General features: G+C 50.0%; 1 protein-coding gene across 3 annotated transcripts in view; it reads right to left on the reverse strand.

Moving 5' to 3' along the window:
* IGSF9 (immunoglobulin superfamily member 9) overlaps positions 1 to 25,093 on the reverse strand; it is a 665,024-nt gene that overhangs the window by 142,429 nt on the left and 497,502 nt on the right. For 2 of the 3 annotated variants that reach the window (XM_069604696.1, XM_069604695.1), the window contains exons 12-13: positions 21,575 to 21,725; positions 19,854 to 19,977 (exon numbers count right to left, since the gene is read on the reverse strand). In XM_069604696.1, the coding sequence (XP_069460797.1) occupies positions 19,854 to 19,977; positions 21,575 to 21,725 (275 nt within the window). The remainder of the gene's footprint in view (positions 1 to 19,853; positions 19,978 to 21,574; positions 21,726 to 25,093) is intronic. The other variant, XM_069604697.1, reaches the window with a different exon arrangement.

Consider the following 25,093-nt stretch of genomic DNA (forward strand, 5'->3'; position numbering starts at 1 on the left):
CGTAGAGGGTTAATCTTCTGTGCGTGGCACCAGACAGAGAACCTCTTCCATTTGTGTCCGTAGCATTTAAGAGTCGAGGACGCCCTGGCCTTTGCAAGAACCTCTCTGCAGTCGGCCGGTATGTCGTATCCTCCAAACTCTAGCGCTGCAGGAGCCAGGCCTGCAAGTTCAGCGACTTCGGGTCGTGGTGGAGGATGGCGCCTCCTTCCCTGGAGAGTAGATCCGCGTCCGCCGGCAGCTTGATTGGCGGGGACGCCGACAAGTCCAGAAGGTCCGGGAACCATATCTGCCTCGGCCACGCAGGTGCGACGAGGATCATCCTGCACCGTGACCTCTTGAGCTGGTTGACGAGCCGGATTAGCAGAGGCAAGGGAGGGAACGCGTAGAGGAACAGGCCCTCCCAGGGGAACGAGAAAGCATCGCCCATGCTCCTCGTCTGGGGAAACCTGCTGGCGAACCTCCGGCACTTGGTGTTCGTCGCCGTCGCGAACAGGTCGATCTGGGGTGTGCCCCACCGTCGGAAGAGGCGATCCACCAGATCCTGCCGTAGTTCCCACTCGTGGCACGAGCGCAGCTCCCTGCTGAGTGAGTCGGCGATGGTGTTTTTTATCCCTGCCAGATGAAACGGCACCAGAAGAATCCCTTGGGCGACGGCCCAATGCCACAGGTCCTGCGCCTCCTTGGACAGCGCTGGGGACCTGGTTCCGCCCTGTTTCCTGATGTAAAACATGGTGGTGGTGTTGTCGGTGAAGATCCTCACCACCTTGCCCTTGAGGGACGGAAGGAAGGACCTGAGGGCCCAAAACACTGCACGGAGCTCCAGGACGTTGATATGCAGGGACTTCTCCGTCGGGAGCCAGAGTCCCCTTGCGTGCAGATTTTCGGTGTGCGCTCCCCACCCTTCTAGGGAGGCATCCGTGGTCACAGTCACCTGGTGGGCTGGGGTCTGGAAGTCCATGCCCGCCGTCAGATGCGCGCGGGTGCCCCACCACCGTATCGCTCGTCGGAAACTCTCGTCGAGCTTGATCCTTTCCTCGAAGCTGCCCGTCGTCTGGATCCAGCGCGCATCCAGGAACTCTTGCAACGGGCGCATCCGGAGCCTGCACATGGGAATGAGGTAGATGCAGGAAGACATCATCCCGAGGAGGGACTTGATGGACCTCACCTTGGCCGCGTCGGCCACCAACATCCGTTGCACCTTGCCCAAGATGGTCCTGGTCCTCTCCTCCGACGGGGAGGCCAGAAGGGACACTGTGTCGAGCCTCGCTCCCAGAAACAGTGCGACTTGCGCGGGCACCAGGTGGGATTTGGCGTAGTTCACGGAGAATCCCAGGTCCGTGAGGAGTTGGACGGTCCTTGCCGTGTGGACCACGGCGAGCTCCCTCGTCTTGGCGCGGATGAGCCAGTCGTCCAGGTAGGGGTAGACGTGAATCCCCTCGCGGCGCAGCTGCGCCGCCACCGGTGCGAGGCACTTGGTGAAAACCCTGGGTGCCGACCGCAGTCCGAAGGGAAGGGCTTTGAACTGGTAATGACGCCCTTGGACCACGAATCTGAGGAATTTTCGGTGCCCCTTTAGGATGGGAATGTGGAAGTAGGCATCCTCCAAATCCAACGACGATAGGAAGTCTCCTTCCTCCAGCTGACCCAGGACGTGCTGGAGGGTGACCATCCGGAACTTCTGCGCCTTGATGAACTTGTTCAGGCGTCGCAGGTCCAGGATGGGGCGCCATCCTCCCGTCTTCTTCTTCACGAGGAAGTAACGCGAGTAGACTCCGGAGCCCCGAAGCCTCTTTGGGACGAGTTCGATGGCGCCCTTCCTGAGCATCGCCTTTACCTCCAGGAGAAGTTGAGGGACGTGAAGTTCTTTCCTGGCCACGGGGGGGACGCGCGGGCACCTTCTTTGAAACTCGAGCGCGTGGCCCCGGGCCAGGGCGTCCAGCACCCAACGGTCGGTGGAGATGGACTCCCACACGCTGACGAAGCCCGCCAGCCGGCCTCCCACCGGGGTGCTTCGGTGGGGGCCCGACCCCACGGCCGGTTCAATCCTGCTTGGACGCGGCCTTGCCGCCTTGGCCTCCTTGGCGACGACGGCGGGGGCCGCCAGACTTGCCTCGTCCTCTGTAGGCCTCTTGCGACGACGAGCGGGCCGCTTGACGGTAGGAAGCGAAACCGCCGCCGGAACCTTTGGAGGCGCCCTTGCCTCCGCCGCTCCGAAAGGGCGTCCGCCGTTGCTGCAGCACTCCAAGGGCCCGGGCCGTCTCCGTATCCGCCTTGATGGCCTGAAGGGAATCGTCCACTGTCTTCCCAAACAGGTTGTTCCCGTCGAAGGGCATGTCCAGGACCCTGTTCTGGACGTCCTGCCGAAAGTCCGTAGCCTTGAGCCATCCGCGACGTCGAAGGCAAACGCCGTTGCCCATCTGGCGGAACCCAGTGTCGGCGATGTCCGTCGCCACGGTGATGGCGTGGTCCGAGGCCACCTCACCTTCCTGCAGGATCTCAAGGGCCTCCGCCCTCTTGTCGTCCGGCAGAAAATCCAGCAGGGGAGCTATCTTGTACCAGAGTTCCCTGTCGTAGCGGGCCACGATAGCCAAGGCGTTGGCCGCTTTAATCGTCGTCGCCGCCGACGAGATGACTCTGCGTCCCATGGCATCCAATTTCTTTCCCTCGCCGTCCGGCGGGGAAGTCGACGTGGAGGCCGCACCCCCCCCCGCTTTCTTCCTGGCTGCCGCGGAGACGACGGAGTCCGGGGTAGGCTGCGCCCGGAGGCATAGGGGGGCCGAGTCCGGGACCCGGTACTTTTTCTCGTACCGGTCTCTTTTCGCTGGCGTCGTGGAAGGGTTCTTGAGGAGGGAAAGGCCCTCATCCCAAATGTCGTCCAACAGAGGCACTGCGAGGACCGTCTTCCTCTTGGTCTCGCGCCGTTGGTAAAGGAAGCCTTCCTTTTTCTTCTCCTCAGGGCAGAGTTGGAAAAGCTCGGATGCCCTGGCGATCATTGAGTGGAACGATCCAATCTCGTCGGGCGGAGAAGCCCTGGGGGGAGGCGACGACGGAAAATCCTCGTCGTATGCCTCGTCGTCCGTACCCGTCGCTGCCGTGTCAGTCCCCGTATCATCCCCTCGGGTGGACGGGGAGGAGGGCTGGACGGGGCGCGATGGTTGAAAAGGAGGCGGTGGATGGATCCTTCTTTTCTTGGTAGGGGGAACACCAGAAGGTCCCGGTTCTGGATCCCCCGACGGGAGAGGTTCCTCCGTCGGTAACGGTAGTCTCGTCCTTATCTCGGAGCATAAGGACTGTATAGCCAACAAAATGGCCGCTGAGTTGTCTTGCGGCGCTGGCAGAGGGGAATCCGACGGGCGAGCAGGGGCCCCGTCGGTATCCTCGACGATGTCGTCGTCGTCACCTGCGTCGGGGCCCATTCCGACGGGCTGGTCTTGTTCCACGCCTAGGCCGTGGCTTAAGACCTCGATCAGTTCCTCTTCTGAGGTTGAGGCCGAATCTACGACGACGCCCTGCCCCCCCTTCTTCCCCACGGAGGGTTTCACGGGGGTCCTATCGATGGGCACGAAAGAAGACTCCCTCCGAGGAGGCAGGGAGATTCTGGGCCCCGAGGCCGCCACCACTGGTGCAGCCTCCACAGGCTGGGCCAGGGCCGCCGCGACCGTTTCGATAGAGGGCTTGGTCGAATGGATCAAGGCCTTCACCACCTTAGGTGCGCTCACCGCCTTATCCTTGAGGGAGGGGGCACTGCCACGCTCCTCCTCTGCCTTAGAGCTCGACCGGGGTCTCTCCAGGAGCTTCGCCGGGTGCTCGGCCTTCCTCTTACCCGACCCAGAGCGTTGGCTCGTGGTTGATGGTGCCGGGGAGGGTGCGCCCTGCCTGGCGCCCGTAGAGCCCGACCGTTCGGCGCTCCCGGTGCCAGCGGACTCGCGGTGCTTGGCCTTATGTTGGGCCCCCGTCGCCGGGGCGCCCTCAAAGGTCTTAGAAGACCGTGAAGGTACGCATACATATGTAATGTTGTGCTCACACTTGGAGTTTGTACTAATCACCATATGTGTTAAAAGAATGTACCCTTTGTTAAAAGAAGAGGCATTCTCTTTATACAGCGGCGTTTAAGACCTGCTGACCTGGCAAGAACTTGTTTTAACAGAAGAATTGTGTTTGGTCACTGTATGTCGAAGCATGTTGAGCCTGCTAAAACTATCTGCAGATTACGGGTGGGGAAGGAATGAGTAAGCACAGCCTCGTGCACAGAGATAAGGACACAGAAGGGCACGAGAGAGAGCGAATAACAGATAACAGGAAACCACAATAGCAGATGTTGAACTGTTGACCGTTGATGCAAAGTCATGACTGGGAGGAACCGCCTTGTGGTGGACATAATCTATGTGCAGCAATGTATGACAATGTAAAACAGATGGGTATAAAAGGACCACGATGTGCAGGGCAAAGGGCGGCACTTTGACGACTTGCTTTGCGAGACGGTTGAACTTGTGGCCCATTCGCGAATGCTTGTGTGTTAATAAAGCAATGTTTACTCAACTCTTTTCTGTTTGAGTTTTCATAGGGTCCCTTTTGTACTGGTTTTGGCGACGGCGAGAAATCGCACCCACAATTTTGGTGTCAGAAGTGGGACGCGAAGGAGCGACAGTCCGTCACTGGGTGAGGAACGCCGCGGCGGAACCGGAGAAGGAATTGATCACGGGGCCCCAACAACTGAATCCGCACCTTTGATTGCAACCAACGCGTCATCCTTGTTTTTCCGGCTCCGTTGGCGGTGGAACAGCAGGCTGTCGCCCTTCGGGTCCGGAACACTCTGGCGGGACCCTTAAGATAAGTGGTATGGACGGATGCATGATGGAATAAGGAAATAATGATTCAGGGTTTGTGAAGAGGACGGTGGTAAGTCCGTCTATGAAGAAGTAATGTTGAAATGATGATATGATATGTTAGATACGCCAGGAGGATGTATTATTATTGTTAGCCAATAGGTGCATATTTGGGAAAGGTGAGTGTTTTAGGCAATTGTGGTATACCAACAAAATGGGTCAAGCGGCTTCCAGCAAGAGTGGTATAGGCAAGAGACACTATGCCCCTCTTGAAGGAACCCCTGCATTTGATATGTTGATTAAACATGGATTGAATTCAACATTGTTCTTAAAAGAATGGTCCGAATACACAAAAGATTTGATTGAGCATAAATGGCCAGACACCGGGTCCTTTGATGTGGACCGCATATCCAAAGTAGAAATAGAATTAGTAAAAAGACGGGTTAGACCCGCACAGTTTGAGGCTATACGACTATGGAGGGTAGAAGCAATGCGCAGGCGCAATGCTCAGAATAAACAAAAAGCAAAGGAGCAGAAGAGAACGGTAAATCAAAAATTACATGATCTAGAGATAAAAGAGAAGGGTGAGAGGCTAGATCAGTTGGATAGACATATGATGATTAAGAACAGTGGGGGTATGTATCCTGCCGTGCCGGTGCCTCGATATGAAGATGTGATAGGGCTAGAAGCAGAACAAACAACGACTGAATTATTGTTTCCAGGAGCTACAGCTCCACCGGCAGACAGTGAGGGTGAAAGGGTGGAATTCCCAATGAAGTATGGAGACCCAGATAGGTTGATAGACCATAGGAGAACGACTACTGTAGAAAAGGATAGAGATGGAGACTTGCAAATCCTTATGACCGGGCTGTATGGCACACCCCTCAATGACAGCCTACGGGACCAATTGGGGCGTTTGACACCTTTGGAATTTAGGACAGTGGCCACTAAACTATATACCTTTTATGAGGGTAACTGTAAATTGAGAGGACAGAGTACTGCGGATCTGCCCTCAGCATATCAGGACGCTGTCGCGTTACTACCAGTGACTGCGTCCAGTGTTCAGTTATGGGGATGTATGTCCGACATAATAGCGGAAGTCATAAGGGGCGGTGTTGAATGGGAGAAGGAAAAGAGGGCATGGGAAAGAGAGGTGAGGGAAAGAGAGGCTAAACTCAAAGATGCAGACCAGGCGGGCCAAAACGTAGCTAATCGTATGATAGCATCCATACACTCACAGTCCATGTCCACCCTGGTGAGTCTGATGGAGGGCCTTGGCTGGCCTATACAAGTAAACGTAATTAAATATCTTCTTATTAGGGTGGATGATATAGAAGAGGAAAAGGAGCCTAGGTATGTGTCCCAGTGGAATAGGATTAGGACGGAATTGGATAAGAAACTGCTACCTAATATAAGAGTGGATGATTCAGGGGCGGAAGAATGGAGGATGGCTAAGGTGGAGAAACTATTAAAAGATTATAAAAAAATAAAAGAGAAAGCTCTTAGTCATCAATCCTCTGTTTCGCCACCAGCGCAGGCCCCTGTGAGTGAACAAACAAATACGGAAAAGTTACTATTAATGCCAATGAGAGAGTGCCAACCCACCATAGAGGCAGCCACTGGTAACATGATGCGCACCTATGTGTATGTCCCTTTATCCCGAATTGAATTAATGCATATCACTAAGTCCATCCCCGACCCCCGTATAGACCCGGCAGGATTCTACAAAGAAGTAGGAAAGTTATTCAGACCAGGGTTATTTACCGTAGAGGATGTAGATAACATATTGTTAGCCATTGTCCCAGAAGAAATATGGACCCCCTTTCGTGCCAAAGACAATGAAACAATAAAATGGAAAGATGTAATGGATGCGAGCAAAAATAGAAAACTGCATGAGGAATATCCTGAACCCCTAAGGGGGCATGGCATGGCAGTCCTGAGGGCTCTAGAAAAGGTGTTACCCCCATTTGATGTGAATGTGGAGAAACTGTCCGCTGTGATACAGGGTGCAAGTGAGGAGGTAGCACAGTACTTTCTGCGTTATGAAGCAGCATTCAAAGCGCACAGTGGGCTAGAGATAGGGTCTGAAACGGGCCAACGGTACTTTGCCACAAACTTTGTAGAGGGGCTCCACGGGCCAATTCAGGAGAACATTAGGAGGGCAGAAAGTACATGGATGACTAGGAACCCCCGGGATCTCCTCGAAATGGCTAGGTATTACGAAAGAGGGGAAAGAGTGAAGGGACAACAAAAGGCACGACAAGAGAAGGATTTAAAAACCAAAGTGTTGATGCAACAGTTGCATCAAGGGCCCCAAGGCAGGTATAACTACAATTATAACGGCCCGTCACAGGGCTATAGTAGCAACATGATAGGGGGCCAAGGGACAGGAAGAGGTACAGTGCAAGAAGGTGCGCTATATGGGAGGAGGGATGGGCTACCCCAAGATGTATGTGCCTTCTGCAAGAGACCCGGACACTGGAAATCCCAGTGTCCCCAGAGTGGTGGGAGAGGAAGGGGCGTACGGCCCCCTTCACAGACAACATTTGCCCCAGGAAATAGGACTGGTGGGTACGGCAACCAAGACAATAGAATGTTTAAACCCCCTCAACCCAATGCCTTTGACGGGCAAGCAAGAGGGGATGTTCCCTGGCCGGCCCCGCCTCCCCCCAATCTACTGTATCAGCCACAACAAACGACACAAGTACAAGGTGTATGCCAGGGTGAAGAATGTGGAGAAGGGGTATACTATAACGTTGATTTTCAGGATAACACAAGCGATATGTCCTGAGGATGCCGGAATGAGATAGCGGGAGTGGTGCAGGTTCCTATAGACCAAAGGGGGCCTTATGCCTCTATTAGGATCGGCCCCCACCGAAACTTGAGATGTCTGGTAGACACGGGAGCTGGAAACAGGCACACCTGATTATACTAAGAGATTTTGCCTTTTTGTTGATGAACAGGAAGGTTGCGCTGTGTCAGTCTTGACACAGGAACAAGGGGGTAAACAGAGACCATGTGCATATTTTTCTAGCACTCTGGACTCAGTAGCTCGAGGCCTACCCCCATGCATGAGAGCAGTAGCTGCAGCAGCGACAGCCCTAAAACAAAGTGCAGGTATCATCCTAGGGAGTGAAGTAACAGTAAAGGTTCCACATACGGTAGATGTTCTTCTGAATAGAGTGCATACACAGCATTTGACTACAGCTAGACTCACACAGTATGAGATGATCCTGTTTGCCAGTAATGTAAAAATTGAACGGTGTAACACTTTGAATCCAGCGACACTGCTTCCTTTGCCCACCTCACCTGATGACATTAGGCATGATTGTGTGATTCAAATGGAAGAACACACTAAGGGTAGAGCAGACCTGCAAGACACCCCGCTGGTTGATAATGAGGGTATATTATTCTGTGATGGTTCCTGTTTCAAACTGCCAAATGGGGAGACAACAGCAGGGTATGCAGTAACTACAGGGGAACGGTTGATTGAGAGTGGGAAAGTGTGTGAAAAATCGGCCCAGGCAGCAGAATTAATTGCGCTAACGAGAGCATTAGTGTTAAGCAGCGGTATGAAAGTGACAATTTATACTGATTCAGCCTACGCTCATGGGGTGGTTTCCAGTTTTGGTAAACTCTGGGGAGAGCGTGGGTTTTTAACCTCCCAAGGTGATACTATTAAACATGCCCGATTGATTGCTGAATTATTGCAAGCCCTTACGCTGCCCAAAATGGTGGCCGTAGTGAAGTGCTCAGCGCATAAAAAAACACTGGATTATGTCACGCAGGGAAATTCTTTGGCTGACCAGATGGCTAAACTAGCTGCCACAAGGGACACTCGGTGGGAAGCCCGACAGCTCATAGTGGGGAGGGATGTGACTATGGAAGGGACGAAGGAGCGCGTAAAGGAAATCCAAGCAGATGCAACCATTGAAGAAAGACTATCTTGGCACAAGGATGATCAATACGAGGAGACGGTAGATGGGCTATGGGCACATACCAATACGAATACTTGGGTACTACCTGACGCATACTTACCTGTGATAGTGAGCGTGGCTCATGGTCCAACCCACGTTAACGCAAGAACTATGGAAGAAGTTTTAAGTACTGTGTGGTACAACAAAAGATTGGGAATGTATTGTCGCCAATGGGCAAAACAATGTGAAATATGTGTTTTATATAATGTGGGGAAAGGTGTACCAGCCCCGGCAGGCCACAGTAAGTTACCCACCTGCCCTTTTGAGGTGGTGTATATGGACTTTATACAGCTGGAGCCTGTAAATAAACATTCCTACTGTTTGGTGATGACATGTGGGTTCTCAGGATGGGTGGAAGCATATCCCCTGCGGGACAATAGTGCCACCTCCACAGCACAATGCAGATTGAAACACTGGATGCCCTTGACTGAAATGGCCGGATGCATTGTCTATTGCATTATTGAGTATGCGTACTATGCCTAAGCGTACACATGGTTTATCTCCTTTCGAAATTGTTATGGGGCGCCCACCAAGTATTGGGACCCCCATATCACCTAAGAGATTGTCTGAGCAAGCATGGCCTGCATTACAACAGTACTGTATTGGGTTAACTAATAGACTGATTTCTATTAATGCACAGGTGAACGCAGTAGCTCCATCTCCTCTGATAGGAGAAGGTCACGACGTGCAGCCCGGTGACTGGGTTGTTATAAAAGCCTTCGATCGCACCAGCGGACTGCAACCCAGATGGAGAGGCCCGTTTCAGGTGCTCCTCGCAACACAAACTGCGGTAAAAGTTGATGGCAAATCGCACTGGTACCACGTGAATCCAGAAAAGGGAACCAACCAACCCCAGGTTGCAACAGTACTGCCAGACGCCATTAGTAGGTGTGCCCATCGTCTCCGATCCCGTGACGTGTATGTGCCAAGCAACGTGTAAGGACACTGTTTTGAACTTTGATCATTAGGGAGATGAACATTTGGACTCTCTTGTTGGTTTTAGCAGAATTGTGCCTTACTGAAGACGACGGGCTTGTAGCCTGAAGGGCCTTCGGCGTTCCCCTCCTGGGACAGGCACTACGAGACGTGGGACAGATCGGATGAAGGTTTTCAGTGAGACCTACCACTATTAGAGTAATAAGGACACTGGTGCTTTAAATAGGGGATATTGCTATATCGCTAGGTTGCAACTGATATACGCTGTATACTGAGCCATATACTGAACTATGTCTACACCCGTGTATGCTGGTTTAGTCCCTGAACGGATAAGTGTATGCTCCTCAAACACAGAAGGTAAGAGGAAAATACCAGTTTGTACCACAAGAGGCAAAATTTTGTTTTCTGTATGCACGATAGTAGTACTAATAGCATTTGCCATAATATTCTGGTATCTGGAACATCCATCTAGATATGAATTAAAGAACCTGTTGCCCGAGTCAAATGAAACAGGGAGAACAGATTGGGTCAAGAGCAGGAATCGAGATGCCTATGACCAACACGACCCGGAAGACTATGCTAAAAATGAATACGTGAAGATAATAAACACAACATATGGGGTAGTGAATAAAACTGATTGCTGGATCTGCACCCACATGCCCCGACATAGCAGTGAAGGCATCCCAGTGTACGCATCGCCAGTTACTGAGGATGCCGGGTGTACATTAATTTACATGAGAATAGTGTCAGCACAGCAATACATGATACCAAATACCGCTTGTTATGTTAGAGGAGAGAACAAAACCCTTCTAAAGGAAAAGATACGCTATAAAATCAAAACTGAGGGAATCGGGCTTGCACCTGCTATGGTACAGATAGTAAGAGAACCTCCTCCCCCTATCACCATCACACAAGAGTTTAGGCCAAAGAATATATGTTTTAAGAGGAGCGCAAGAGGTAATCAAAGAATGATCTCGGGGTGCAGTCAAATGGTGAATCTAAATAACTACACGAAGGGATTGTTACAGATTGAAGGACATGCCTACGTCTGTAACAAGAGGGCTTATTTGTGGTTAGCCAAAGATTTTGTTGGGGTATGTTACATAGCCAGAATAATGCCGGCTGTGATGGTATATGCCCCGTCTACTCTGCATAAAGAAATACACAGCAGAAATAAACGAGCAGTAAACCCAAAAATTCCTACGTATCAACCTACAGGATGGGAAACGTTTATAGATCTGATGGGGGTCCTGGTTCCTCCAGCGGGCATCTTTATGAACAGTCAAGAAATCCAAAAGCTAAACAGGGCCCTTGAGTTCGTAATCGAAGAATCTGCAGACCTAATGGAAAACATCACTTATGAAATGAAAGCAATTCGGCTAGTGGCTCTCCAAAATAGGTATGTCTTAGACATACTCACTGCAGAAAGGGGCGGAGTCTGTTTTTTGGTGGGATCCCAATGCTGTGTTTACATACCAGAAGGGAGTACAGGAATCCTGGATGGAGTAAACAAACTGCATAAAGTGGCGGATAGCATCCACCAGGAGGAAGGGTCAGGAGATAGCTGGTGGATGAAGCTCCTGAAAGAAATTGGATGGCAACTTCTTACGCCTATACTGGTTCTAGCGGCAATAGTTGTAGGAATTTGTCTCTGCATCCAATGTTTCCCGGTATGTGTGTCGTGCTGTGTTTCCATGTGTTCTTCCAGCATAACGCGCCTAAATCCAATGGATAAAAGCCATGTACAACAGGAATTTTTTGACATGGGAGGCCTGGAGAAGATTATGGTACATACAGTATGTGATGATGTTGCTTTCCTGCCATCTGCTTATGCTAGGACTGTTTAGATTGATGCTCAAGTGTGAGCAAAGGGTGGATTGAAGGTACGCATACATATGTAATGTTGTGCTCACACTTGGAGTTTGTACTAATCACCATATGTGTTAAAAGAATGTACCCTTTGTTAAAAGAAGAGGCATTCTCTTTATACAGCGGCGTTTAAGACCTGCTGACCTGGCAAGAACTTGTTTTAACAGAAGAATTGTGTTTGGTCACTGTATGTCGAAGCATGTTGAGCCTGCTAAAACTATCTGCAGATTACGGGTGGGGAAGGAATGAGTAAGCACAGCCTCGTGCACAGAGATAAGGACACAGAAGGGCACGAGAGAGAGCGAATAACAGATAACAGGAAACCACAATAGCAGATGTTGAACTGTTGACCGTTGATGCAAAGTCATGACTGGGAGGAACCGCCTTGTGGTGGACATAATCTATGTGCAGCAATGTATGACAATGTAAAACAGATGGGTATAAAAGGACCACGATGTGCAGGGCAAAGGGCGGCACTTTGACGACTTGCTTTGCGAGACGGTTGAACTTGTGGCCCATTCGCGAATGCTTGTGTGTTAATAAAGCAATGTTTACTCAACTCTTTTCTGTTTGAGTTTTCATAGGGTCCCTTTTGTACTGGTTTTGGCGACGGCGAGAAATCGCACCCACAACCGCTCAGATTTCTTCTTCTTCTCGCCAGACGGGCTCTTACCCTCCAGCCAGCTGGCGAGACGTTGATGGCGGTCCTTCATGGTCCGTTCCGACATGTTGCCGCAAAACGCACAGTCCTTCTCCACGTGCGTCTTGTCCCCATGAAGGCAGTAAAGGCAGAAAGAGTGTTCGTCCTCCTTGAAGACGTTCTGCAGCTGGCATCCAGGGCAGGCCCTGAACAGCTTTCCGGGCGTCGAGCTTCCCTTCTCCTGGGCCATCTCCGAGACCGGGCCTGAGAAGCTTCTGGAGTCCTCCGAAGTGTAGCTCGACGAAATCTTCACCCTTGAGGGGCACAGATGAATCCGACACGGGTCCCCGTTGATCGGATGTAGGATCGGTGGAGCTTGAGGCTCTTTTGACCGAAAGAATCGAAGTTTTTGTGAAAAAGCGCGAAAAAATAGCACTAACGCTCGAGAGCAATAGCACGAGGATCCCAACACATGAACGTGCGGTAAAAATCTGAAGATGGCTGCCAGAGGCGGTGCTTAGGTAGAGGGCAGTCATTGGCTGTGGTCAGTATGACGCAGAGACCAGTGATTGGTTATTACTACGAAAGACAGATCAGAAACGAAACTGATACTGGTTTTTTCTTTACCGAGGATTCCCAGCCTGACGACGGGGAATATTCATGAGCATGTGAATCCATGCCAGACCCCATGCTGGAGAAGTATGCTGCACTATATCCCTGAGACTGTCTGGAAGTATGCTGCGCTAGATCCCAAGACTGTCTGGAAATATGCTGCACTAGCTCGCGAGACTGTCAGGAAGCATGCTGCACCATAACCCTGAGATTGTCTGGAAGTATGCTGCGCTATATCCCTGAGACTGTCTGGAAGTATGCTGCGCTATAACCCTGAGACTGTCTGGACGTATGCTGCGCTAGATCCCGAGACTGTCTGGAAGTATGCTGCGCTATAACCCTAAGACTGTCAGGAAGTATACTGCACTAGATCCCAAGACTGTCTGGAAGTATGCGGCGCTAGCTCCTGAGACTGTCTGGAAGTATGCTGCGATATAACCCTGAGATTGTATGGAAGTATGCTGCGCTATATCCCTGAGACTGTCTGGAAGTATGCTGCGCTATAACCCTGAGACTGTCTGGAAGTATGCGGTGCTAGATCCCAAGACTGTCTGGAAGTATGCTGCGCTAGATCCCAAGACTGTCTGGAAATATGCTGCACTAGCTCGCGAGACTGTCAGGAAGCATGCTGCACCATAACCCTGAGATTGTCTGGAAGTATGCTGCGCTATATCCCTGAGACTGTCTGGAAGTATGCTGCGCTATAACCCTGAGACTGTCTGGACGTATGCTGCGCTAGATCCCGAGACTGTCTGGAAGTATGCTGCGCTATAACCCTAAGACTGTCAGGAAGTATACTGCACTAGATCCCAAGACTGTCTGGAAGTATGCGGCGCTAGATCCCAATAATGTCTGGAAGTATGCTGTGCTAGCTCCCGAGACTGTCAGGAAGTATGCTGCGCTATAACCCTGAGACTGTCAGGAAGCATGCTGCGCTAGATCCCGAGATTGTCTGGAAGTATGCTGCGCTAGATCCCAAGACTGTCTGGAAGTATGCTGCGCTAGATCGCAAGACTGTCTGGAAGTATGCTGCGCTAGATCGCAAGACTGTCTGGAAGTATGATGCGCTAGATCCTAAGACTGTCTGGAAGTATGCTGCGCTAGCTCCCGAGAGTGTCTGGAAGTATGCTGCGCTATAACCCTGAGACTGTCTGGAAGTTTGCTGTGCTAGCTCCCGAGACTGTCTGGAAGTATGCTGCGCTATAACCCTGAGATTGTGTGGGAGTATGCTGCTCTATAACCCTGAGACTGTCTGGAAGTATGCTGCTCTATATCCCTGAGAATGTCTGGAAGTATGCTGCGCTAGATCCCAAGACTGTCTGGAAGTATGCTCCGCTAGATCCCAAGACTGTCTGGAAGTATGCTGCGCTATAACCCTGAGACTGTCAGGAAGCATGCTGTGCTAGCTCCCGAGACTGTCTGGAAGTATGCTGCGCTAGCTCAAGAGACTGTCAGAAAGTATACTGCGCTATAACCCTGAGACTGTCTGGAAGTATGCTGCGCTAGCTCCCGAGACTGTCTGGAAGTATGCTGCGCTAGCTCACAAGACTGTCTGGAAGTATACTGCGCTATAACCCTGAGACTGTCTGGAAGTATGCTGCGCTGGCTCCCGAGACTGTCTGGAAGTATGCTGCGCTAGATCGCAAGAATGTATGGAAGTATGCTGCGCTAGATCGCAAGACTGTCTGGAAGTATGCTGCGCTAGATCCTAAGACTGCCTGGGAATATGCTGCGCTAGCTCCCGAGAGTGTCTGGAAGTATTCTGCGCTATAACCCTGAGACTGTCTGGAAGTTTGCTGTGCTAGCTCCTGAGACTGTCTGGAAGTATGCTGCTCTATAACCCTGAGATTGTCTGGAAGTATGTTGCGCTATAACCCTGAGACTGTCTGGAAGTATGCTGCACTATATCCCTGAGACTGTCTGGAAGTATGCTGCGCTATAACCCTGAGACTGTCTGGAAGTATGCTGCACTATATCCCTCAGACTGTCTGGAAGTATGCTGCGCTATAACCCTGAGACTGTCAGGAAGTATGCTGCGCTATATCCCTGAGACTGTCTGGAAGTATGCTGCGCTAGCTCCCGAGACTGTCTGGAAGTATGCTGCGCTATAACCCTGAGACTGTCTGGAAGTATGCTGCACTATATCCCTGAGACTGTCGGGAAGTATGCTGCACCATAACCCTGAGACTGTCTGGAAGTATGCTGCACTATATCCCTGAGACTGTCGGGAAGTATGCTGCACTATATCCCTGAGACTGTCTGGAAGTATGCTGCGCTAGCTCCAGAGACTGTCAGGAAGTATGCTGCGCTATAACCCTGAGACTGTCTGGAAGTATGCTGCGCTAGCTCCCGAGACTGTCTGCAAGTATGCTGCGCTAGCTCCAGAGACTGTCTGCAAGTATACTGCGGTATAACCCTGAGACTGTCTGGAAGTATGCTGCACTATATCCCTGAGACTGTCTGGAAGTATGCTGCGCTAGCTCCCGAGACTGTCTGGAAGTATGCTGCGGTATAACCCTGAGACTGTCTGGAAGTATGATGCACTATATCCCTGAGACTGTCTGGAAGTATGCTGCGCTAGCTCCCGAGACTGTCTGGGAGTATACTGAGCTATAACCCTGAGACTGTCTGGAAGTATGCTGCACTATATCCCTCAGACTGTCTGGAAGTATTCTGTGCTAGCTCCCAAGACTGTCTGGAAGTATGCTGCGCTATATCCCCGAGACTGTCAGGAAGTATGCTGCGCTAGATCCCAAGACTGTCTGGAAGTATGCTGCGCTAGATCCCGAGACTGTCTGGAAGTATGCTGCGGTATAACCCTGAGACTGTCTGGAAGTATGCTGCGCTATATCCCTGAAACTGTCTGGAAGTATGCTGCGCTATAACCCTGAGCCTGTCTGGAAGTATGCTGCGCTAGCTCCTGAGACTGTCTGGAAGTATGCTGCGATATAACCCTGCGATTGTCTGGAAGTATGCTGCACTATATCCCTGAGACTGTCTGGAAGTATGCTGCGCTATAACCCTGAGACTGTCTGGAAGTATGCGGCGCTAGATCCCAAGACTGTCTGGAGGTATGCTGCGCTAGATCCCAAGACTGTCTGGAAGTATGCTGCACTAGCTCCCGAGACTGTCAGGAAGCATGCTGCACCATAACCCTGAGATTGTCTGGAAGTATGCTGCGCTATATCCCTGAGACTGTCTGGAAGTATGCTGCGCTATAACCCTGAGACTGTCTGGATGTATGCTGCGCTATATCCCGAGACGGTCTGGAGGTAGGCTGCGCTATAACCCTGAGACTGTCAGGAAGTATACTGCACTAGATCCCGAGACTGTCTGGAAGTATGCAGCGCTAGATCCCAAGAATGTCTGGAAGTATGCTGTGCTAGCTCCCGAGACTGTCAGGAAGTATGCTGCGCTATAACCCTGAGACTGTCTGGAAGTATGCTCCGCTAGATCCCGAGACTGTCTGGAAGTATGCTGTGCTATAACCCTGAGACTGTCAGGAAGCATGCAGCGCTAGATCCCAAGAATGTCTGGAAGTATGCTGTGCTAGCTCCCGAGACTGTCTGGAAGTATGCTGCGCTAGCTCCCGAGACTGTCTGGAAGTATGCTGCGCTAGCTCCCGAGACTGTCTGGAAGTATACTGCGCTATAACCCTGAGGCTGTCTGGAAGTATGCTGCACTATATCCCTGAGACTGTCTGGAATTATGCTGCGCTAGCTCCCGAGACTGTCTGGAAGTATGCTGCGCTATAACCCTGAGACTGTCTGGAAGTATGCTGCACTGAGACTGTCTGGAAGTATGCTGCGCTATAACCCTGAGACTATCTGGAAGTATGTTGCACTATACCCCTGAGACTGTCTGGAAGTATGCTGCGCTATAACCCTGAGACTGTCTGGAAGTATGCTGCGCTATATCCCTGAGACTGTCGGGAAGTATGCTGCGCTAGATCCCAAGACTGTCTGGAAGTATGCTGCACCATAACCCTGAGACTGTCAGGAAGTATGCTGCGCTATATCCCTGAGACTGTCTGGAAGTATGCTCCGCTAGCTCCAGAGACTGTCTGGAAGTATGCTGCGCTATAACCCTGAGACTGTCTGGATGTATGCTGCGCTATATCCCGAGACGGTCTGGAGGTAGGCTGCGCTATAACCCTGAGACTGTCAGGAAGTATACTGCACTAGATCCCGAGACTGTCTGGAAGTATGCAGCGCTAGATCCCAAGAATGTCTGGAAGTATGCTGTGCTAGCTCCCGAGACTGTCAGGAAGTATGCTGCGCTATAACCCTGAGACTGTCTGGAAGTATGCTCCGCTAGATCCCGAGACTGTCTGGAAGTATGCTGTGCTATAACCCTGAGACTGTCAGGAAGCATGCAGCGCTAGATCCCAAGAATGTCTGGAAGTATGCTGTGCTAGCTCCCGAGACTGTCTGGAAGTATGCTGCGCTAGCTCCCGAGACTGTCTGGAAGTATGCTGCGCTAGCTCCCGAGACTGTCTGGAAGTATACTGCGCTATAACCCTGAGGCTGTCTGGAAGTATGCTGCACTATATCCCTGAGACTGTCTGGAATTATGCTGCGCTAGCTCCCGAGACTGTCTGGAAGTATGCTGCGCTATAACCCTGAGACTGTCTGGAAGTATGCTGCACTGAGACTGTCTGGAAGTATGCTGCGCTATAACCCTGAGACTATCTGGAAGTATGTTGCACTATACCCCTGAGACTGTCTGGAAGTATGCTGCGCTATAACCCTGAGACTGTCTGGAAGTATGCTGCGCTATATCCCTGAGACTGTCGGGAAGTATGCTGCGCTAGATCCCAAGACTGTCTGGAAGTATGCTGCACCATAACCCTGAGACTGTCAGGAAGTATGCTGCGCTATATCCCTGAGACTGTCTGGAAGTATGCTCCGCTAGCTCCAGAGACTGTCAGGAAGTATGCTGCGCTATAACCCTGAGACTGTCAGGAAGCATACTGCGCTAGCTCCCGAGACTGTCTGGAAGTATGCTGCGCTAGCTCCCGAGACTGTCTGGAAGTATGCTGCGCTAGCTCCCGAGACTGTCTGGAAGTATACTGCGCTATAACCCTGAGACTGTCTGGAAGTATGCTGCACTATATCCCTGAGACTGTCTGCAATTATGCTGTGCTAGCTCCCGAGACTGTCTGGAAGTATGCTGCGCTACCTCCCGAGACTGTCTGGAAGTATACTGCGCTATAACCCTGAGACTGTCTGGAAGTATGCTGCACTATATCCCTGAGACTGTCTGGAAGTATGCTGCGCTAGCTCCCGAGACTGTCTGGAAGTATGCTGCACCATAACCCTGAGACTGTCTGGAAGCATGCTGTGCTAGCTCCCGAGACTGTCTGGAAGTATGCTGCACCATTACCCTGAGACTGTCAGGAAGCATGCTGTGCTAGCTCCCGAGACTGTCTGGAAGTATGCTGCGCTAGCTCCAGAGACTGTCTGGAAGTATGCTGCGCTATAACCCTGAGATTGTCTGGAAGTATGCTGCACTATATCCCTGAGACTGTCTGGAAGTATGCTGCGCTAGCTCCCGAGACTGTCTGGAAGTATGCTGCGCTATATCCCTGAGACTGTCGGGAAGTATGCCGCGCTAGATCCCAAGACTGTGTGGAAGTATGCTGCACCATAACCCTGAGACTGTCAGGAAGCATGCTGTGCTAGCTCCCGAGACTGTCTGGAAGTATGCTGCGCTAGCTCCAGAGACTCTCTGGAAGTATGCTGCGCTATAACCCTGAGACTGTCAGGAAGTACTGGAAGTACGCTGCACCATTACCCTGAGACTGTCTGGAAGTATGCTGCACTAGCTCCCGAGACTGTCTGGAAGTATGCTGCACTATATCCCCGAGACTGTCGGGAAGTATGCTGTGCTAGATCCCAAGACGGTCAGTAAGCATGCTGCGCTAGCTGCAGAGACTGTCTGGAAGTATGCTGCGGTATAACCCTGAGACTGTCAGGAAGTATGCTGCGCTAGATCCCAAGACTGTCTGGAAGTATGCTGCACCATAACCCTGAGAGTGTCTGGAAGTACTGGAAGTACGCTGCACCATTAGCCTGAGACGGTCTGGAAGTATGCTGCGCTAGCTCCCGAGACTGTCTGGAAGTATGCTGCACTATATCCCCGAGACTGTCGGGAAGTATGCTGCGCTAGATCCCGAGACTGTCTGGAAGTATGCTGCACCATAACCCTGAGACTGTCTGGAAGCGTGGCAGTTGCTATACCATGGAATTGCAAAGGGGAGATTAGACAGAACAGGGTGCAAACTGGGGTCCCTGTTAGAGAGGCAAACCCTAATGCACTGTACTTTATCTATTCCTTTTACATTTTGCGCAGGTTGTTCAGAGGACAGAAGACCATTGCATGTTTTAGAGAAACCCTTAGGTGTTCATCGCATTCTGCTTCCTTGCAAGAATAAAGTCCTTTTTGGACCATCACACGTGTCGTCTGATGGTATCCACAAACACTCAGCCTTTTTTCACGTGCATCTGTGGATTCTCAGTGTTGGGAGGGAAATTCAGAAGGCATGAGTACACAGCAAGAACTTCACAGTGCAAAACACAGTTCTCAGTCATAATAAAAAGACTCTATATTAAGAAACGTAATTGAATAAATTGTTCTTTTAAACAATAGTCTATAATTACAATGGCTGTTCCAAAAGATAATGCAGGGGAAAAAAGAAATAAAAGCATAATAAAATAGAGGAAGAAAGAAATACTAACAATGGCAGGTGAACTGTGTGAACGTAAAAAAAAAGCCATGAATGGGGAAGGCCAAAGTCAATCATTAAAGGAAGGAAAAGAAGCAGACAAGTGGAGTTAAACAGGAATAGCGGGAGAAGGAAATTAATATAAATAAGGAGGAGCACAATACGGGAGGAAGATGGAGATGTAGAAAACAGAAAAGAAGGCTATGCGAGAGGAAAAAGGAAAATCAGCAAGAAAGAAAGGGACAGTAAAGCAAGATATCACTCACAGCGGCGCGTACCAGACGCTGAACCTCTGGAAGTATCCCCCATCGAAGCCAGGATCCCAGGACACATTCACAGCAGACACCAGCGGCACAACAGAGACGTTCATCGCGGCATGAGGGCTGGTACCTGGGGTGGCGGCATGGAAGGGAAGGAGAAGGCAGGATTACATAGGAATAGATGAAGAACGACGACACAGAGCAGCTTTAGAATTGGGGTACAAAGGAACAGTCAGCAGAGATATCATTCTAAAAGGGTTGTTCATAAACAGAGATCATTCTAATGGGATTACACCCAAGGTCTCCGTCATCATCTGGCGACCGGCCATTATGGGGAGGGGTGCTTTGGCCAGTTGCTAGAGCATGCCCCAGCACCTAAAAAGCAGCAGAAAGGCTCCAAAGAAAAGCCACCACGAAACCCTCAGCCCTTTGCCTCTGACACATGGGCTCCCATTCCTAGCCTTTTACATTTAGTCACATGGTAATAGCCTACACAATGATATGGTACTCACCATACTGACTAACATGCTCCTAATCCATAGTCTCCTTTCCTCCATACTGTATGGGGTGTCCCTCGCTAGGGACGGGAAACACAACCTTTTTCACCAGAAACATTGTCTTCCCCTTTAAATTTAGATGCGTGATTCAGTTCCAACAAGTCTTTGGACATCCAATCGGAGGTGTCTTGGAAGGTGCACTGTAAGCGAGCTAGACTGCTCTCGAAATGGCCTGTCGGCTTAAAAAGTATCACTTAATTTCCAGTTTGTTTAGGCCTCACGGTATGGCTGGTTTCCAATATGGTCCCTGAACACCTAAACTGTCCTCTGCAAATGGGTTTCAGCATATGTTGCCAGACCCGGAAAGAAGGGAGGTCAATACTCCCCATGGTGGTCTGGGGCCTTACCCCAGAAAAATACATTGCTCCTAGGAAGTTTCTGCATTTGCCTTCTAGGCTGGCATGGTAACTTAAGCTGGGTCTGTAGAGGCCGCAGGGGTCCCAGTCAGGTCTGTGTGGCCCCGCTGACCTGGCTTGGGACCCATGGGACCTCAAAACAGCTCTGATCTGGGTCAATGCGGGCTGGTTAACTCAGCTCAGGGCCTATGGGCCTGAGTGAGTCTGATCAGGGTCTATGCAGGCCCAGGAGCTCCAAGGCAGGGCAGAAGTAGGTCAAGGGAGGCCCATGGAGTGGGCTCTGGGCCTACTGCTTTGAGCCAGATCTGTGGAGGCTTGCAGGCCTTGCTAAGGCTCGCTGGAGCTGAGCTTGGTTTTAGCTAGGTCTGCAGACCCAGAGCCCAAGTCTACGAAGCAAAGGCTGGGTCGGTACAAGGCCACAGACTCCACTGCATGCCCGGAAAAACAACCAACCCATATCTGGGTGTTGGTCCCAAACCCAGTGTGGAGCCCACAGACTTGGCTGCACGCCATGCCCAGTGGGCAATGTGGGTGTGCAGGTGTATAGTATTACAGCATGACAAATAATCACTGCAATTCTTTGAGCACAGAATTGGTTAACGTACTGTAATATAAATCATAGAAAATACAGGAGAAATTGAAATTGAGGAGCAGCCCGACTTGAATTGAGGTGGCTTTTTACTAAGGGCTGTATATTCATGGTGAGCTTAATCTACTATTGTGTGTGCATTTCATTTGCATGTGACATCTCAACAATAAGCCTCTGAATCCACACTACTGCATATCCAATCCAAAGCAGGAACACGGATCTTACCTAGGACATAGATGGAGGTGAGTGTGCTGATCCGAGCCACACGGCTGGCCGCAGTGCACTCCCAGATCCCGTGCTCTTCTTTGGTCAAGGGCCTGAACACCAAGCTGCTGTTGACATCCATATGGGAACCACTCCTGCCTGGATTGCCCAGCTGCAACAACAAAATCCAATCAGTGTATCGGCATGTCATGAAAGTGATCAAGCCACCAGTGGGCGCCATCAAAGCAAAGAACTCACCAGGAGGATATACAAGGACAGCCAGGGGAAGCGCTACATTCTCCAGAGGTGTGCAAGCTTACATGAATATGGGGAGAGTTCCTGAAATACCCGACCTTTTGAAATGTTGACTGGGCTGGAGGGAGGCAGTGCCATGCATCTATAGTTCGGTCCACCTCAAAGCAAGTCACAATTTGACAGAATTCAAGACAGTATGAAATTAAGGTCATCTCACCCAAGAATAATTTTTTGCAAAACCCTCTGAAGTCACAGCACCACTTGGATCGGATTGGGAGCGCAAAAGAAGTGAGAGTCAAATACTAAGCCCCAAAATGGAAAAGAACCACTCTCCAAAAACCTATATGCTCCCAAGTATAAACTTTCAAGAAAATGAGCTGCATACTTCTAGTAGCTCTAGACTGAACAGTCTATTCCTGCTCCAAAGACCCAGAAGATAAGGTTCTGCAGATCATTAAAAGGACCTTCACTTAGCAGCTACATTTTGCTGATGAGCTGCTTACTAAGATACGGATGAATTACCATGCCAGATCATGCACGCGGCTTCATTCTGCAAGGCCTGGAGCTTCCGAGCAAAGTTCCCAGGAATCATCATTCAACATAAAGTGTCTTATAAAGACAGGTTGTGGTAAAAGGGCGTCTGAGGGCTGTGAGATCGTCCCGACCTGAGTATTGCTTCACTTGCTCCTACTTGCTTGGCCTTCTGGCCTTTGCACTTTCTCCACTGAGCACTTTAATTCAGCTATCTGTCTCCTGTTTCTGCTCTTGCCCTGATTTCCTGTCTTGACTTCGCGAGCGTTGGGGAGATTTTTACACAGCTCTCTGGTGAGGGGTGTGAAACCATCTATTCTGAGGGTGCATAGGTTCCAACCAAAAGACGAGCCAAACTCCCCGTATTGGTAGCTATAGCAGAGCAGTCAGGCTACTCAAGGGAGGAAGGAAGGCCAGGCAATAGGTACAGTCAGTCCCCAAAAGTGACCCCAGGAGAGTACACTACAGAGGTAAACTGAAAAATATGTACTCTTTATTATAGGGTTTACGCATGATAAATACACTCCGGTCATTTTATAAGGGGTAGAATCCAAAAGAAAGGTGAAAAGGCAAAGGGTACACTGCTTATGCTTCACCTGCACAATCCAGGGGATTTTCAATGCACTTGAAGGAGGAGTGAGGGCACGAAACAGGTGTAACAGTTCCTCGATGCACCCCCCTCCTCTAAACGCCTCCTGGTTTTACATTTGCATGACCTTTTCATGCAGATGTAGAATTAATGGATTCCTATTCAATCTGCCTGAAATTAGCCCTTCTAAAAAATAGGCAGATGCCATAGGAATCCATTCTAAAAGTCATTTGCAAAGCAACGTTTGCAGGGAGCATTTATATGTTTAGCCGATAGTACAATAAAAGAATAAAGGTGATTTCGCCTCTATTTACTCTTTTATATTCAACGCTGTTGTGAAAAAGATGAAAATTGCATGCAGTAGGCCAAACAGGTGGGTTCCCTGTGTGCAATTACCACTTTTAACAAAATGACCCCGTTAGTTCAAATAATGCACTAAAACAGTAAAAGGCCTAGCAGATCCTTCCCACACATATGTTATGTGCTGTTATTTTATATTTGTATAGCACCTACTGCCATTGTTATGGCTTCGAAGCGTTGTGGCGGATGAAGGCCCTATGAAAGACGGTAGTTTGTGCAAACATGAAAATAAAAAGGCATCACATTTAATGCAAATAGTCATTAGAATTCGCTGACTGTGCAATTACTGGGCTGCATGAGTCCCCAAGTATCCATTTCCGTGCCCGGAGGAGTCCTGTACACCCGACCTTGGACTAGTTGGATTGAGTGAAGTGTTATGCTCCTGTTGGGACCCTGCATTCCCCACTTGTGCCACCACAAGCCTAAGGCTAAACCACAATCAGAATGACAACACAAAATCAACATGCACACTTGGCAGTCACATCCAGGACACATTGTAATGTATATGCCCTAAGGGCCGCAACAGGCATCTCATGCAGGAAGAACATTTCAGGGGTCAGGAGGCAGGTACACTGGCTACCCATCAAGGAAAGTGTTGTCTTCAAAACACTGGCCCTAACACATAAATGTCTTCACAGACTGGCACCCAGGTACCTAGCGCAAAGGATTACCAACAAACAGCATCCAAACCATCTAGGACTGCCTACGCGAACCGTATCGCGGTTCCCCACACGCGCAAAGTGCGTGCTGGAGGCGCGAGCTTCCCAACAATGGCTGCTACCCTCTGGAACAACCTCCAAGCCCACATTAGATGTATCGACTCTCATGCTGCCTTCCGCAAGGCACTAAAGGCTAGGCTCTTTTTCTGAAAGGGCCTACCCCTGTGTATGAAAAGACTGTACGTAACTTATCCCTTTGAGTTCTACATTGCATATGTTACCTTTTATGAACCACTGAATATCACATTATGCCATGCACTATACAGCACTATCTAATATAACTATGTAAGAAACAGTCTTAAGCCTTATTCGTGGACCGCTTATTGTAACCCTCAAGCAAGCCTTCTTAAGTATCCTTTATAGCGCCTCCATGCCTGTGGGCTGTGGTGCGCTCTACAAATCAAATAAAAAATAAATAAATATATCCACCCAACGGTTGGACCCTTTATATTCAGTAGACAAATCACATCTTCATATGGGAATATGTATAAATGGCAATAGATCAGCAGGAATGCAAGGCAACAGTTCCTGAAATGGATTTATGTGAAAATACTGCATGCATCACTGCAAATGTGAAAATATCGTATTTGTTTAAAATTAAATTATGCGAAAATAGATGCAGAGGAGACCCCCCAGCAGACTCCCCATCGCTCCCTTCCCCCCACTTTAATGAATACCCTAGCCAAAACCCCATCTATATTTTTGCATAGTTTTGTTTTAAAGCATGAAATATTTTCGCATTCGCTGTGATCGTCTGCGCAGTAATGGGGTGATACCTCCTGAAATACCATTCTGAAACATATCGTATGAAAACCATCTCTTACTGCAAATCAAAGTCTAATATATAAATGAGGCAATGTGGGTGAAGAGCTTATCAGTGTAAAGGCCAGTGTATCAAGTCGTAACATCAATGTTTGTGCTGTATAGGACCTGCCAGTGTTATTTTTCAGTGGTCCTCTGGGGTGTAATGGTTAATAATACATGTAAATGAGTTCCTGTTGTAATTAAAGTAAGGCAGATGTGTACCCTTGCGTCTGTTCCTCACACTTAAGTTCAGTTAAAAATAAGCGCTAATAACAACTATAG

The sequence above is a fragment of the Ambystoma mexicanum genome, chromosome 1p (genome assembly GCF_040938575.1).
Source record: "Ambystoma mexicanum isolate Mex_15411 chromosome 1p, UKY_AmexF1_1, whole genome shotgun sequence".
Lineage (NCBI taxonomy): Eukaryota > Metazoa > Chordata > Amphibia > Caudata > Ambystomatidae > Ambystoma > Ambystoma mexicanum.